The sequence below is a fragment of the Microcaecilia unicolor genome, chromosome 7 (assembly GCF_901765095.1).
Source record: "Microcaecilia unicolor chromosome 7, aMicUni1.1, whole genome shotgun sequence".
NCBI lineage: Eukaryota > Metazoa > Chordata > Amphibia > Gymnophiona > Siphonopidae > Microcaecilia > Microcaecilia unicolor.
In genome coordinates this window covers 44,175,752-44,193,031 of record NC_044037.1, presented here as the reverse complement: position 1 = coordinate 44,193,031, position 17,280 = coordinate 44,175,752, and the positions used below count along the sequence as shown (strand labels likewise).

The following is a 17,280-nucleotide window of genomic DNA, read 5'->3' as shown; positions in this document are numbered from 1 at the left end:
TCCTGTTTATATTTTTATGAAGGTGCAGGCTCCAGAAATGTACATAGTACTCTAAGAGGCCGATGCTCAAGAGCAGCCATGTGTGTTTATAACTGCAGCTGAACTTACTGAATGTGGAAGAGCGATCAACACTCAAAGGAAATCGAATACAAATGGGATGCATGGAAAGTTTGCAAGTAGTTCGGTAGTGAAAGTGCCTAGCACAAGAGCAGAACAGTCTCGCGGTAAGCAGTGATGTTCTGTGCATGCTCAGGAAGAAAAAAAAAAAAGGGACAGAAATAGCAACAACCACATCACAGGCGCAAGATGCATGCACTTGTAAGAATGAGTTTCTATTGCAGCAAAGTTTTAGCAACAGAACTCTCATGAGAGATCCTGCCATAAAGCAAACTGTTTTTCCCCGTGCATCATAGACAGACATCAAATGCATTCATCAGAGGAATACCTTTTTTCTCTTTTGTTTCTTTTTATTGTTCCATTACATTTTTTTTCTTTTTTACACTACTATTTCAGGCAGAACAAACACATTATGATACACACACAAGAAAAGTGAAGATACTTAAAAAATTGCAAGCACACCACTCCACTAAGAAGCTGCCCTTTCACATGTAATGCCATATCAGACCTGCTGGAAATGTTTGAACATTACAGGTAGATGCTCCCTTCTGTGCAGTGCATAGAATGCTCATTTTTAATATTAATTAGCTCATTTTTAATATTAATAACATAGTAACATATAACATAGTAGATGACGGCAGAAAAAGACCTGCACGGTCCATCCAGTCTGCCCAACAAGATAAACTCATACGTGTATACCTTACCTTGATTTGTACCTGTCTTTTTCAGGGCACAGACCGTAGTCTGCCCAGCACTATCCCCGCCTCCCAACCACCAGTCCCGCCTCCCACCATTGGCTCTGGCACAGACTGTATGTCTGCCCACCACTATCCTCGCCTCCCAATCACCAACCCCTCTTCCCCCCAGCGGCTCCGCCACCCAATTTCGGCTAAGCTCCTGAGGATCCATTCCTTCTGCACAGGATTCCTTTATGTATATCCCACGCATGTTTGAATTCCGTTACCGTTTTCATCTCCACCACCTCCCGCGGGAGGGCATTCCAAGCATCCACCACATTAATTAGCTCATTTTAATATATTTGTATTGTGTTTTCAGTCACTGCTTCCGCAAACAGTAAAACCAGCACCGAAACCTTTTGTGCATTAGTTGCACAACAACATATGTACAAAACTGGCTAAAACCGGTCTAAACAAAACATTACAAGCCTGGTAAGGTTTGAGCATCGGACCCTAAATAAGGTCACACTAGAGACTATAATAGAGGCATTATCACTTCTTTTTTCCTATGGGCCATTCCTCTCCCTCTGCACCAAAGCATCTTTTTGGTACCATCAGCATGTCTGTAAACATGAAATTCTAAAATACTGTAAAGGAAAGATGTCACCTGTAAATTGGATTTGGTGAAAAAAAAATTTTTTGACTGAATTGCAAACATAGAAAAGGAACCTTGCCTATACTCACCTTAAGGTTACGAAAAAGATATAGGAAATAAAAAATAAAAATGTGTAAAACATATCAGAGAGAGGAGCAGTATCTCTGCAAGTACCACAGGCACACATGAATCCTTTCAGCAACTGAAAAAAAAGTGCCATTCTACATTTTTATCATTTATGTGAGCACAAGAATTCTATACTATTGAGGCCAAGAAAGTTAATCTACTGACTATGCAGGGAGTTGGTGAGGGGCCTGATACAGTAGTTTTCTCCAGCTATTTTGTACTTAACCCCTTTAGTGTCCAATGTTCCCGTAATAAGCCATATGGGAACAGATTGATGAGAACATTGGACACTAAAGGGTTTTAATCATCAACTTTATTTAAGGTACTGATAGCTTTGCCGTATATCTAAGCAAATTTCAGCAAAATATTTTAACTTCATCAGTCTGGAATTTGCAATCATTGGCCCTGAATCCAGCCACCAGCTATATCACCCTTCAGCAATGACCTTACCTCCCCCCTCCACATCTAGGAAGGTGGTAAGGAGAGGGGGCTAGAACAAACATAGGAACTGAATGGAAAACTTCCACATGATACTACATAGCATTTGCCACTTCAGACACCAGACTGGACATTACTAATGATTCTAAACCTCTAAAGTTAAATAAAAGGTTGCTAGTATTAGAAAATTTGAGTTAATAATCTCCAGAACAGTGGTTCTCAACCCAATCCTCAGGGTACACCTAGCCAGCCAAGTTTTCAGGATACCCACAATGAATATGTATGAGAGATTTACATACCATGGAAGCAGCACATTCAAATTTATCTCATGCATATTTATTATGGCTATCATGAAAACCAGACTGGCTGGGTATGTCCAGAGGACTGGGCGGAGAACCCTACTCCAGATGACATAAAGCTCTAAACCAGTGTTTAATTGACCCAGTCTTTGAGAAACCCCAAGCCAGTCTAATTTAAGATCTCATGCATATTCAATGTGGATATTTGCATACAATGGAGGTAGAGCATGAAAATTCTCATGCATATTCATTATGGATATCTTGAAAACCAGACTGACTTGGGATTCCCTGAGGACTGGGTTGAGAAACTCTGCATTAAACAACTTGGTTTTATTTCCCAGTATTTGCTGATCATAAAACTATTTAGCTCTAGCATGGGTTCTTTTCTCATAATCTTACTTGCTTTGCTATTCAGAACTTGAACATTGCTTTTACTGACTGGAATGTTACTGCTTACCAGGAACTGAGATCTGAGATATGTGAAACATCTGGAGAAAGCATGTTAGTGGTTCCTTGAAAAAGTCTCTTTGGTTGACTTTCTGTCTCCATTTCACCTAATGGTGCAAAATTAAAGAGAGAAACTTTAAGAGCACAGGAAATCCATAGTGCGATGCAAGACAAACAAGATATGTACCAAAACCCATACACACAGAATGTCACTGTGTGTGCCAGCAAGGACAGCATTCAATAAACGCCTCCTAGCGTTTGAGGCCAAGACCAGCTTCACCTACTTTTCTGTTCAGAATCACTGTAATTTCTTACTCAGTAACTGTTCATGAAACAGAAGCTGTTTTTTCAATGAATAGGAACAGAAGGAAAAAAAAAGGCAGTGGCCTAGTGGTTAGGGTGGTGGACTCTGGTCCTGGGGAACTGAGTTCGATTCCCACTTCAGGCACAGGCAGCTCCTTGTGACTCTGGGCAAGTCACTTAACCCTCCATTGCCCCATGTAAGCCGCATTGAGCCTGCCATGAGTGGGAAAGCGCGGGGTACAAATGTAACAAACCCCCCCTCCCCCAATTTTTAGCAAAGTAGAAAGGACGTTGATGCATGATCCAGCCATCTGCCTTCAAAGCTTGATAAGTGAGGTGAAATCCTACATGGCATACTTTCCAGTATCACTATTGCCCATATAAAATGTTCCGCATAAGATTAAGAGGATAGAAAGAAATACACAGTGCTGGGAAAAGATTTGGGGACACCAATGATAATTAAAATCAATCTTTTCTTTTGCAATAAGGGCATAAAATGATTCTACATGTCTTGAAATATAATGATGCAGGAACAATTTTATTTATCTATCTGGATTTATTTACCAGAAAGGAAGGAATTCACTCAAGGTGTTGTACAGTAAGAATAAACCAAACATGAGCAACAGGCAATTAGAGAAGTAAAAATATTCAAATACAAAGTATGGCATAGTATACTACCACTGCGACTGCTCCTGATTCCTTCAAACATGCCGTAGTCACACCACTCCTTAAAAAAAACCTTCATTGGACCCTACCTGTCCTTCCAACTATCGCCCCATCTCCCTCCTCCCTTTCCTATCCAAGATACTTGAATGTGCTGTTCACCGCCGTTGCCTTGACTTTCTTTCATCTCAAGCTATTCTTGATCCACTTCAATCTGGCTTTCGCTCCCTTCATTCAACTGAAACAGCGCTTGCTAAAGTCTCCAAGGATCTGTTCCTAGCCAGATCCAAAGGTCTCTATTCTATCCTCATCCTTCTCGATCTATCTGCTGCTTTTCACACTGTTGATCACAGCCTACTCCTTGATACGCTGTCCTCACTTGGATTTCAGGTCTTCTTACCTCCCAGCGTACCTTTAGTGTATACTCTAGTGGATCCTCTTCTACTTCTATCCCACTGTCAGTTGGTGTACCTCAGGGATCTGTCCTGGGACCTCTTCTCTTCTCCATCTATACTTCTTCCCTTGGTACTCTGATCTCATCCTGTGGTTTTCAGTATCATCTTTATGCTGATGACTCCCAGATCTACCTCTCCACACCAGAAATCTCAGCCAAAATCCAGGCCAAAGCATCAGCCTGCCTGTCTGACATTGCTGCCTGGATGTCTCAGCGCCATCTGAAACTAAACATGACCAAGATTGAGCTTCTTATCTTTCCCCCTAAACCAACCTCTCCTCTTCCCCCATTCTCTATTTCTGTGGATAACACTCTCATCCTTCCTGTCTCATCAGCTCGTAACCTTGGGTCATCTTCGACTCCTCCCTCTCTTTCTCTGAACATATTCAACAGACTGCTAAAACCTGTCATTTCTTTCTCTATAATATCAGCAAAATTCGCCCTTTCTTTTCTGAGCACACTACCAGAACCCTCATCCACACTCTTATCACCTCTCGCTTAGACTATTGCAACTTGCTTCTCACAGGTCTCCCACTTAGCCATCTCTCTCCTCTTCAATCTGTTCAAAATTCTGCTGCACGACTAATATTCCGCCAGGGTCGTTATGCTCATATTAGCCCTCTCCTCAAGTCACTTCACTGGCTTCCTATCCGTTTCCGCATACAGTTCAAACTCCTCTTATTGACCTATAAGTGCATTCACTCTGCAGCTCCTCAGTACCTCTCCACTCTCATCTCTCCCTACATTCCTCCCCGGGAACTCCGTTCACTGGGTAAATCTCTCTTATCTGCACCCTTCTCCTCCACTGCTAACTCCAGACTCCGTTCCTTTTATCTTGCTGCACCATATGCCTGGAATAGACTTCCTGAGCCGGTACGTCAAGCTCCATCTCTGACCGTCTTCAACTCTACGCTAAAAGCCCACCTTTTTGATGCTGCTTTTAACTCCTAATCCTTGTTCAGAACCCTTATTTTATCATCCTCACTTTAATATTCCCTTATCTCGTTTGTCCTGTTTGTCTGTCCTAATTAGATTGTAAGCTCTGTCAAGCAGGGACTGTCTTTTCATGTTGAAGTGTACAGCGCTGCGTACGTCTAGTAGCGCTATAGAAATAAGTAGTAGTAGTTTATTTTTTTATTATTTTTGTTACATTTGTACCCCGCGCTTTCCCACTCATGGCAGGCTCAATGCGGCAGGCAATGGAGGGTTAAGTGACTTGCCCAGAGTCACAAGGAGGCCGGGAATTGAACTCAGTTCCTCAGGACCAAAGTCCACCACCCTAACCACTAGGCCACTCCTCCACTCCAATTAAATTACAATGTCAACACAATATGTAATAGAATATTTTAATTGACAGTGAAGGGTATAAGCAAAGATGGAACATATAGATAGGTGAGAGTAAGAGGCGTTAGAAAATAAGGTGATTAAAGAAAGTTGGCATGAGGTTAGAGAGATGGTTAACATATAGATACACAAGAGTAGTTAGAAAATAAGGTGACTAATTTAAAGAAAGGTGCACATGAGAACAGAGATGGTTAAATATTATATCAGCTAGGGTAGGAGTATTATATTAAAAATGTCTTAAATTTATGATATAAAAAATGTCTTAAATAAGGGTTTAAACAATAAAGGAGGACTCAGAGCAAACGTCCAAAGGAAGGTCATTCCACAACTTAGGGGGGCAACAAAATAGAAAGCTGATTTATGGGTGGACTCATAATGGGCTAGTTTGGGGGTGGGTAGAATCAAATGATTAGAATCAAGAGAACAGAGGGCTTAGGAAGGAGTAGGGATGGCTAATGAAGACAGAGGGGAAACCCTAAATGGAAGGCTTTGGACTAGATTCTATATATCACGCTTTAAAAAATCAGCACCGAAATGAAATTTACCTAAATGTATTCTATAAAGTATGCCTTAACTTAGGTATACTTTATAGAATAAGCCTAAATTTCCATGTGGTATATAGAATACACTGAGCACTGCTCCACGCCAAGTAAAACTTGGTGTAAATACCGAATCCTAAATTATGCGTAGAGCGTGTGTATTCTATAGCAAAGCACATAGATTTTAGAAATGTCCATGACCTGCCCATTCCAACAACGCAACTTTGAATTTATGCACATCACATTACAGAATACGCTTAGACAGTTGTGTGTGTAAATTCTAATTAATGCTGATTAGTTAAAATACAATTATCAATGCTGATTAGCTTGTTAACCAATTAGTTTATGCACATTGTTATAGAATATGCTTCGATTTACGCACGAAACTCAGTGCGATATATAGAATCCAAGGATTCATGTATTTTGAAATGGGTACAGAATTCAACCGGTAGTCAGTGGAGATGAATCAGGAGAGGGGAAGACATGATTGCACTACACAATCTCCCTATGTAAAGCCATTCTACTTGCAAACAACTAACTGGCAATTTATTGTAGTCTTTGGTCAAGCAGTTAGTTCTTCTTTCTTTCCCACAGAGACAAGTAGCTGTACATCATCTATGTATAAAAGGCAATCATATCCAGTCCAGATAATCATCCTCAATGGTCCCATGTAAATGTTGAACAACAAAAGATACAATGCTGATTCCTGGGATATCCCAGAGAAATAAGTTTTGAAAGAGAACCACTTGCACTCACTGAAAATCTCCTGTTGGAAAAGGATTTTTACTCTTGGAGTTCAGTTTTGAATATTCTACATCACAAACTAGTCAATGTGCAACCAATTAACCACCATAAGCTAAAATTTTGAAGTATAAAATCAAGAACGTAAGAATATCCATACTGGGTCAAATCAATGGTCCATCTAATCCAGTATCCTGTTTCCAACAGTGGCCAATCCATGTCACAAGTACCTGTCAGAAACCCACAAAGTAGCAACATTCCATGCTACCCTTCCAGGGCAAGCAGTGGCTTCTCCATATTTGTCTCAACAACAGACTATGGACTTTCCCCCCCAGGAACTTGTCCAAACCTTAAACCCAGACATGCTAACCGCTGTTACCACATCCTCCAGCAATGAGTTCCAAAGCTTAACTATTCTTTGGGTGAAAATATGTTTCTTCCTATTTGTTTTAAAAGTATTTCCATGTAACTTCATTGAGTGCCTGCTAGGCTCTGTACTTTTAGAAAGAGTAAAAAATCGATTCACTTATACTCACTCTATACCACTCAGGATTTTGTAGACCTCAATCTTATCTCCCCTTATCCATCTTTTTTCTAAGTTGAAGAGCCCTAATCTCTTTAGCATTTACTCATTTGAGGAATTCCATCCCCTTAATTATTTTGGTTGCTCTTCCTTGAACTTTTTCTAATTCCGCTATATCTTTTTTTTAAATATGGCGACCAGAAGTAAATGCAATACTCTAGGGGATTCTTTTACTAGGCTGCAGCAAAAGGGGGCTTGTGCTAGCATCAGCATTAATTTTTGACATGCGCTGAGGCAAGCAAAAGGCTGTCTCTACTACTAATTAGAAATCTAGTGACAAAAAGTAAGTGAACCTCTAATTTCCTCAGCACAATTCATTGGCTAATTAAAAGCAGGTGCTTAAATAACCATGTACAGCAGTGGTGGCTGACCACGATCCTCAAGAGCCACAACCTAGTTGGTTTTTCAAGATTTCCACAATGAACATGCATGAGATCTATTTGCATACAATGGATGCAGTACATATAAATCAATCACATGCATATTCATTTGGAAATCTTGTAAACCCGACTGGGCTATGACCTTCAAGGACAGTGGTTGCCCACCCCTTATGCAGAGTGTCAACCACTCTGAAGAGTTTGATTTGGTTTAAGCATCCTGTCCTATAAAGGTCCGAAGGGTTTTGAGTTTGGTCTTCTTTACAGAAGTTAATAGAAACTCATCAAGCTAAGATCAAAGCCATTTCAGAGGAACTACAAGCAGTAACTGGTGCTCGCCTACCTGGAGATAATTACAAGACTATTTCTAAACATTTGGAGTTCCACCCATCCACTCTCAGACAGGTATGTCCACAAATGGAAAAATCTGAAGAGTTTTCATTCTGCTAAGATCACCCCAACAGCAAACTGGAAAATCGGCCACCAAGTCAAAAAAAAAAAAAAAAACCCTAGCCTAACAACTGAATATCTGCAGGCCTCTCTAGTCAAATCAGATGTGAAGGTAGATGTCTCCACCATCAGGAATGGAGTGATGTTCATAGAACGATAGTTAAACTACTGCTCTCTAAAAAAAAAAAACCACTGCTGCCCAAATTTGGTTCACCAAGAAGCATGTGAATTCTCCAGTCTCTAAACTTCTGGAATAATGTTTTCTGTGCAGACATGGAAGAGAACAGTAAGCTGATAAAAAGTTAATTTATTTATCCACTACGCTTGTTCCAGACTGTTAAAAACAGATGCCCAATATGCTATGTTTTACCAAGGGCTGTTTTAGGGGAATACAAAATACCAATTTGTTCTAAAATCCAACCCTGACAAACTGGTAAAATCAGCATCTCTAACCCGAGCTGTGGTGTAGCAAGGAGTCCTCAAAATATCAGAGTTAAAACAGTTCTATATAGGAGAATGGACCACAATTCCTGAAGGATGAACAGAGACTGAACAGTTACAGCAATGCTTTGCTGAAATTATTGCTCCCCAAGGAGGTCCTACCAGTTACTGAAGACTTCACATTTTTTTGTTGAATAATCAGAATCCTTTTTATCTGCATTATTTATTCAATGTGATTCTCTCTAATCAGGGTTTAGATGGTCCTCAAAACATGATTAGTTCCTAATCTGTGCAAACACAGCCCAACCTTATGGTTCACAAATTCTCAGCACTGTATTTTTTAAAAATTAAAAAAAAAAAAACCTAAGGAAATTTAAGGACAACGCATCATATCAATTGCAAGAAGAAAAACCCATAAAGTACAAAAAAAAAAAAAACCCACAACCCTTCTCTATTCAAGTAGTAGATGCCTAGAATAGCCTACCAGCATGGATTGGGAAGACAGCAGCACCATAAACGTGCTTGGGAGAGATTTAGAGGCTCATTTTCAAAGCACATAGACTTAAAAAGTTACATAGATTACTACGTAACTTTGTAAGTCTATGTGCTTTGAAAATGAGCACTACAGAGAACAGTGGTAAGAACAGGACTAATAGGTCATCAAAAACAATGGGGAAGGATGGAGAGGGATTGTTTTTTAGGTTTAGTTACTTGCCTGTCAAAACCCAATCTCAAGGTGGAATTCGTTGCCGGAGAATGTGGTAAAGGCGGTTAGCTTAGCAGAGTTTAAAAAAGGTTTATGTGGCTTCCTAAAGGAAAAGTCCATAGACCATTATTAAACGGACTTGGGGAAAATCCACTATTTCTGAGATAAAGCAGTATAAAATGTTGTTTTGTACTTTTTTGGGATCTTGCCAGGTATTTGTGACCTGGATTGGCCACTGTTGGAAACAGGATGCTGGGCTTGATGGAACTTTGGTCTTTCCCAGTATGGCAATACTTATGTACTTTCCTACAGTGGTAACTTCAATTAACATACATTGATGTGCATAAACACAGGTTAGTAAAACAGGACCTAAGTTTGTACCTTTACCAAGAGAGACTGAAGTGACTTACCCAAATTTACAAGAAGTGTCAGTAGGAAAGTGGGAACTGAACCCTGGCCTCTCTGGTTCTCTGCCTGCTGCTCTAACTACTAGGCTACTTCTTAAGCTACTATGAATTTATTAAGACTTTATGTGCTCATCCAGCTAAAGTGGTAAAGGACTAGAGAGCAACAGCTGAGCCGACTGGACAGATCAATTGGTCTTTTGTCTTTCTAGATTTCTCATTGAAAGCTTTTCACAAATCAAGGCCCTTTTACTAAAGCATAGTGCATGCTAACAGACACTAGCACCCACTAAGTGCCATGTGTTCCATAAATATAAAATGGGAGGTGCAGCATTGAAAAAATGTCTTACCTGATAATGTTTGTTCATTTAGTCCTGCTAGACCAATCCAGACAAATGGGTATGTCCACTCACCAGTGGAAAGAGACAGCACAAAGTAGTTCCAAGTGAATCGCCCTTTAAGGGAATAGTGCAGCCCTAGAACATTCAGTACGTCAAATAGCAAAGCAATGGTGCTCATGATTTTACTCTATGTCCATACTACACACAAGAGTAATTTCCAGATTCCATAAAAACCAACAAGTCAGGAAGATACTCAATTGACATTTCAGAGTCAGGAGTATGTTAACGAATCTCAAAGTCAGGAGGAAAGATATCTGGATGGAAACCAACAGGAAAAGAATCGGCATAACAGAAAAATTCAAAGACGGAGAGATTCTAGACTGGTCTGGTAGGACTAAAGGAAAGAAAGTTATCAGGTAAGACAATTTGTCCTTCTTTGTCATTCATACCAGACCAGTCCAGACAAATGGGATGCAGCAAGCAGTACCCAAAAAGGGGTGGAAGAAGAACAAGTAGACCAATGAGAAACATGAATTCCTTAAAGAACATGAGGAAAACACCTAATATGTTGAGAGGAGAAAAAAAAAAAAAAAACCAAGCTCCTGTATAAAAAGCCAGAAAAAAGTCCAAAAGGATAAAGGCTTTAGCCAGCTGAGGCCAACCCAGAAGGAAATACATCAAGGACAATGAGGTTCGAATAGAACTTGACAAGAAAGGGCCTTCTAAAGTCAAACGCTAAGGAAAAGAAAACATAGGAAAATAAATATAGCCATAACTAGGAACTGCAGAGAAATCAGAAGTCTGCAAAGAGCACAGAATAGGTAAGGTTGACAGATACTAAAATATGAACAACACCTGTGGCTTTTGTTTTCCCATACCTAGAAGATCAGTGGGAAAACACTATATAGAAGATCCAAACTTCATAGAGGAAAGCAAAAGGCCAGTAGGGATTAAAGGCAGTTTCCACAATAGAGCCTGGTAGAGCTCTCTGGAGACATGGTGGTATAGACTGCTCAGATTGGAAAGGCAGACTTACTGCAATCTACTTCACACACTTCAGGGTTAAGGTGTTATCTTCAAACTCCCATTCCTCCTTAGAAACACTTGCCTTCCATCTTCATACTTCCCCTGCATTTGACTTCCTTCTCCTACCTCCTTCTGCCTACTCCTTTCAACTCCTACAACATATGCTGACTAACCACTGTTTACACAGCCATAATCCCATTGTTCTAGACTTTAACATCCTTTTTTTCAGTTTTCAAAGCTTTATTGAAGAAAAAGATGCAATTACAACCAAAGCAATACCAATATAACAAGAAATAATGGTCAACAGCTTCCATCCCCCAAACCTCCCTCCCAGGGGTACACCAATAACAATTAAGATTGAGATCCCTGAGTTGAAGTGGATCTCCATGTTTAATGAACACACCAAATTTTACAAAATGCGGCTAAACGTCCACACCTCATTGAGATCAATTTGGACATTTAAAAAACAAAATACAATTTTTGGAGAACTCGGGACATAGATGGCATCAATTGTTGTTTCCAGGACTGGGCCAATGTCAACTTTCCAGGAATGAACACATGTATCACTGCCAGCTTGTGGTGCTCCATTGTAATCTCCAAAGGTTTAAGATGTAATAGGCAGTAGTCTGCTTGTTGAGGATAGATAGGGTTTATGTAGAATTTGTTGGATTAAATCCAAGATAGAGGTCCAGTAAAGCTGAGCCTTCGGGCAAGTCCACCACATATGATAAAATGTCTCCCAATTGTCACAGTTTCTCCAATACTGATCAAATGCCTGAGGATACATCTTAAGCAGCCATTTGGGGGTATACCACCAGCAATGAAAATTTTTTTTAAACAATTTTCAACAGGATTATTAGCTAGAGAAACTTTAGAGGTATTTAAAGCCCTTCTCCCAACAGTCAGAGACATAGGTATAATTAAGATCATCTTCCCACTTAGATATATACTTTTGTAAAGTGGTGTGATACATCAATAAGGCCAAATATAAGCAATAAATACTGCCCTTGCCTCCTCCTCCTCTGATAGCTTTTTCTAGCAAAGTCTCCTCCAGGTCTCCCCAAACCGTACGGTAAATAAAAAGTCTTGGACCTGCCTATAATGGAACAGTTCTCTCCCCTCTAAACAATATTCATTCTGTAGGTCTGAGGAGAAAAATTCTCCTTAACATCCATTTAGACAATCCCACATCACCTTTCCATGCAGATTTCAACACAATTATTTCAGACCTTAATCTGATTAACCCATTCATGTGCCTATGCACATAGCAGGGCACCCTCTGGATACCATTCTATCATCTTCCTTATTCACTACTCATCTTACCTCATTTTCAACATGTCCCCTCCCTTGGGCTGACCATTTTCTGATCACCTCATCTTACTCTAACATTTGTGCCTCCCTAGGTCCCAATACCAGACATACATCCACCAAGAGCTCACTAAATTGAAGCACTGGAATCCAACCTCAACATACACCATGCTGACTCTGCTAGACTTTCTCTAGCAGACCAGGTTTTACAGTGGGATGCTGCTTTGAAACACAACTTTGATCAAATAGTCCCTCCAATTTCACAAGTTCGCTCCTTTACATCTAGAGATCCTTGGCACACATTTGACTTGAAACTCTTCAAATGCCAACTCCACCATGCTGAACAACTTTAGAGACAACATTGTACTTCTGCTTCACTCACTGCCTACAAAGATCTAGCATGCACAAAGTATCCATTCTGAAAAAAAAAAGAGACTACACAGCACATAACTAGGACCCCTAACACCTCTATCCTTTACTCCATCCTCAAATCCCTTACTACACTCCTTACTCTTGCAGACTCATCCATATCCCTTCTCTCTGCTCAGGCCTTGGTCACTCATCCTCTCAGACAAAATTCAATCCTTGCGAGACTACCTGAATACAAACCCCCAAAAAGGTAACTCCCCGCCTCACTATCTGGCTCTGGACAATTTCAATATTCCTGCCCTCTCTGCAGTCACCGCGGTTTTCAAATCCATGAAACCAACAGCTCCATGTGACCCCCATACTCTCCAATGCCCTTAAACATCACATTGCTACCTTACGTCCCTATATCTACAAAACTTACAGAAAACATAATTCTCTTCCAGCTCAGCTACTTCATCGAGAAAACAAATGTACTTCACCCAAACCAGACTGGGTTCTGACAACATCACAGAAACCACAATAGGCATAACTACTTTCATTTGATAATACTTAGATCACTCTAAATAAGTTCTTCTCCTTTTCCTTGACCTCTCGGCTGCATTTGATTGTAGATCACTCCAAATAAGCTCTTCTCCTTTCCCTCGACCTCTCGGCTGCATTTGATTGTAGATCACTCCATCTTGTTGTAACATTTATGCCATATCGGCATCACAGGCCTTGTACTGGACTAGTTCCAGTCACATCCAATATCTAAAGAACATATAGTAAGTTATCAGAGAGTATCATTCAGACCATTCTCTGTTGCATGTGGTGTATCCCATGGCTCCATCCTGGTGCCCACCCTTATTCACGGTAAGCAAACAGAAGAACAGCAACCCTTGCAGACACGCAAAAAAGTCAATTACAGTGAGGGCGACAAAAGAAGGAGCAGTAGAAGATGTCAAAAGAACAGTTGGCTTTATTAAGACATCCATGACTTGGCACGAGCCGTGTTTTGGCCTAAAAAAGCCTTCTTCAGGAGTCTAAAACCACATACATGAAATAACAATGAATACATAAAAACATCTTGAGACAGTATGAATCAAATAAAAATATAACATGTAAATCAAATGATGCAAGTATACTTGTACAGAAATGGTAAAAATTAAAAACATAATGGTTAAAAACACATTAGATGTACTGAAGAATATATTTGTACAGACCCAGTTTGGCAGATAATATATAATATTAGAGAGAGAGAGATTAGTTTGCAAATAGTTTCTCACAGAACAATTGTGAGCCAAGCTATGTAGAAATATAGTACTCCACACAACCCAGCTGACTTGCTAGGCCAAAGGCCTTGAGTTCAAGAAACTAGAAACTTAGAAAATTATCTCTCACTCAGAGAACTAAGCTGGACTAGCCTTGTTGAGCAGCAAGGAGAACAAGCCAAAAGAAAAAGACAGCCGAAATCCTGAATACCATATTCAAGCAGGGCTGTGCCTAGGGTCTCTGGCGCCCCCCTGCAGACTATCAGTTGGCGCCCCCCCCCCCCCCCCCCCCCCCCCCCGGTGAAAATGATCACTCACCACTTGCCACACTGACAGGAATTGTCAGCAATATTCTTAGAAACAAATTGCTATACATTGCAAAATAAGATAGCAGATGTAAATTCTCAAAGTGGACATATTCCAAACGCTAAAATGAAAATAAAATGATTTTTTTCTACCTTTGTTGTCTGGTGACTTTCTTTCTCCAATCATGCTGGCCCAGTATCTGAGTCTGCTGCTATCTGTCCTCTTAACTCTTTTTCCAGGGCTTCCTTTCCATTTATTTCTTTACTTTCCTCCTTTCTTCTTCATTTCTTGCTCTATATCCATTTCCAGCAATTTCTTCTCTCTCCCTGGGTCCTGCCCTCCCATCCATGTCCATTCTTGTCCCTCTCTGCCCTTCCCTCCTCCATCCATAGCCAGCAATCCTCCTCTCTCCCCTCCCCTCCATTTCCAGCAATTTGTCCTCTCCCTGGGCCATGTCCATCCTTGTCCCTCTCTGCCCTTCCCTCCTCCATCCATAGCCAGCAATCCTCCTCTCTCCCCTCCCCTCCATTTCCAGCAAATTGTCCTCTCCCTGGGCCCCCATGTCCATCCTTGTCCCTCTCTGCCCTTCCCTGCTGCATCCATAGCTATCAATCCTCCTCTCTCCCCTCCCCTTCCAGCAATTTGTCCTCTCCCTGGGCCTTGCTGCTGCCCTCCCATCCATGCCTGTCTCTCTGCCCTCCCATCCATGCCTGCCATAGGCGGTCGGTGGCCCAACTGTTTGGGGAGGCTAAAGGGGGCGGGGTTAGGGGTGGAGCTTACCTCCATAAGTGTTTGACAACACACAGAAAAAAATAAGTAAAAATAAGTCACAGTTAATACCTTTTATTAAATTTAGATATTAGATATGTATCATATGTCAAAGAATAAAGTGGTTGCTCAAAGCATATACTAAACACAATCGCTCAACTGCAAAACACTATGCACAACTTTGTGCAAAACACACTCAGAACCTTACTGTACCATAAATATTACATTGGGAAGACCCTAATACACCAATATACCACCATACGGAACATGCAGACCGTCAACAATATGAAACAAGGGATCATAATATCATGATTCGTGTAGAGCCAAAAAACACCCTTTTAGGGTGGCTAGTGTTCACAATGAGCTCCTTTTATTAACGACCATATGTAGATCCTTCAAGAGGTAGTGTGTCATGATTTACGCTGTACACCCTTTCTGGTGTTTTGGTGCCACCTCAGTAAGGCCAACACACAATCTCTCCACTGCAAAACACTATATACAAACTTGTGCAAAACACACTCATAGCCTTACCAAACCATAACAGCACTAATTCCAAGGACAGGACAAGCTACAACCTTTATGTGTGGAAAGGCAGCACTATAATTACACCGGGCTCTAAAACACCAGTACACAACCTAGTGAAACCAAAATAAAACAAAAAGGGCTGCAAATACTTCACACTAGCAGAATACTGCATCTTGATCACACATGAAAAACACATGGCTTAACAGATATGAAGGCAAAATACAAGAAGTCGGACTCTGCATGCAGCAATACTAGAAACATTGAAACTTACATGCAAAATATCACAGATGTACATTTCCAAAAGCTGACATATTCCAATTAATAAATTTTGAATAAAATTGTTTTCTACCTTTGCTGTCAGAGCATTTAGTTTTTCTATTAGCTTTGGTCCCAGTGTCTTCTTTCCATTTGATATTTTTTTCTCTCATCATGTCCACCATCTTTCTGTGTCCTTATGGGTCCTGTCTACCACCCTATCCTTTCTCCAGTTTCAACATCTGCCATCAAAGTGTTCCAATCCAGCCTTTAAATTCAGCAATTTCCCCTCCATCCATATAAAGCATTTCTCCTCACTCCCCTCCCCTCCATCCATGTGCATCTACCTTTGTCTTCTCTCCCCTCCATCCATGTCCAGCATTTCTCCTCTCTCCCTTCCACTCCATCCGTGTGCATCTCCTTCCTTTATCTTTCCTTCCCCCCCATCCTTGTCCAACATTTCTCCTCTCTTCCATGCCCTCCACTCCATCCATGTCCAGCATTTCTCCTCTCTTCCCTCCCCTCCATCCATGTGCATCTCCTTCCTGACGTCCCTCTCCTCCATCCATCCATGTCCAACAACTCTCCATTCTCCCCTTCCCTCTCCTCCATCCATCCACCCATATCCTGCAAATTTCCTCTCTCCCCTGTCCCCATTCATCCATCCATGTCCAGAATTCTCCTCTCTCCCTTGCCCTCCCCTCCATCCATCCATCCATGTCCAGGAACTCTCCGTTCTCCCCTGCCCTCTCCTCCATCCATCTCCAGAAAATTTCCTCTCTCCCCTGTCCCCATTCATCCATCCATAGTAACATAGTAGATGACGGCAGAAAAAGACCTGCATGGTCCATCTAGTCTGCCCAAGATATGAGTTTATCTTGAATTTGTACCTGTCTTTTTCAGGGCACAGACCGTATAAGTCTGCCCAGCAGTATTTCCCGCCTCCCAACCACCAGTCCCGTCTCCCATCACCAGCTCTGGTACAGACCGTATAAGTCTGCCCTCCCCTATCCTCGCCTCCCAACCACCAACCTCTCTTCCCCCACCTGCTCCGCCACCCAATTTCAGCTAAGCTTCTGAGGATCCTGCTGCACAGGATTCCTTTATGCATATCCCACGCATGTTTGAATTCCGTTACCGTTTTCATCTCCACCACCTCCCGCGGGAGGGCATTCCAAGCATCCACCACCCTCTCCGTGAAAAAATACTTCCTGACATCTTTTTTGAGTCTGCCCCCCTTCAATCTCATTTCATGTCCTCTCGTTCTACCGCCTTCCCATCTCCGGATCCCATCTTCCCATCTCCCATCATCCATGTCCAGAATTCTCCTCTCTCCCTTGCCCTCCCCTCCATCCATCCATCCATGTC

General features: G+C 41.3%; 1 protein-coding gene across 2 annotated transcripts in view; it reads right to left on the bottom strand.

The window, feature by feature from the left end:
* LOC115474033 (protein FAM122B-like) overlaps window positions 1-17,280 on the bottom strand; it is a 66,980-nt gene that overhangs the window by 4,770 nt on the left and 44,930 nt on the right. For both annotated transcript variants that reach the window (XM_030209318.1, XM_030209319.1), the window contains exon 9: window positions 2,770-2,866. In XM_030209318.1, coding sequence (XP_030065178.1) covers window positions 2,770-2,866 — 97 coding nt within the window. The remainder of the gene's footprint in view (window positions 1-2,769; window positions 2,867-17,280) is intronic.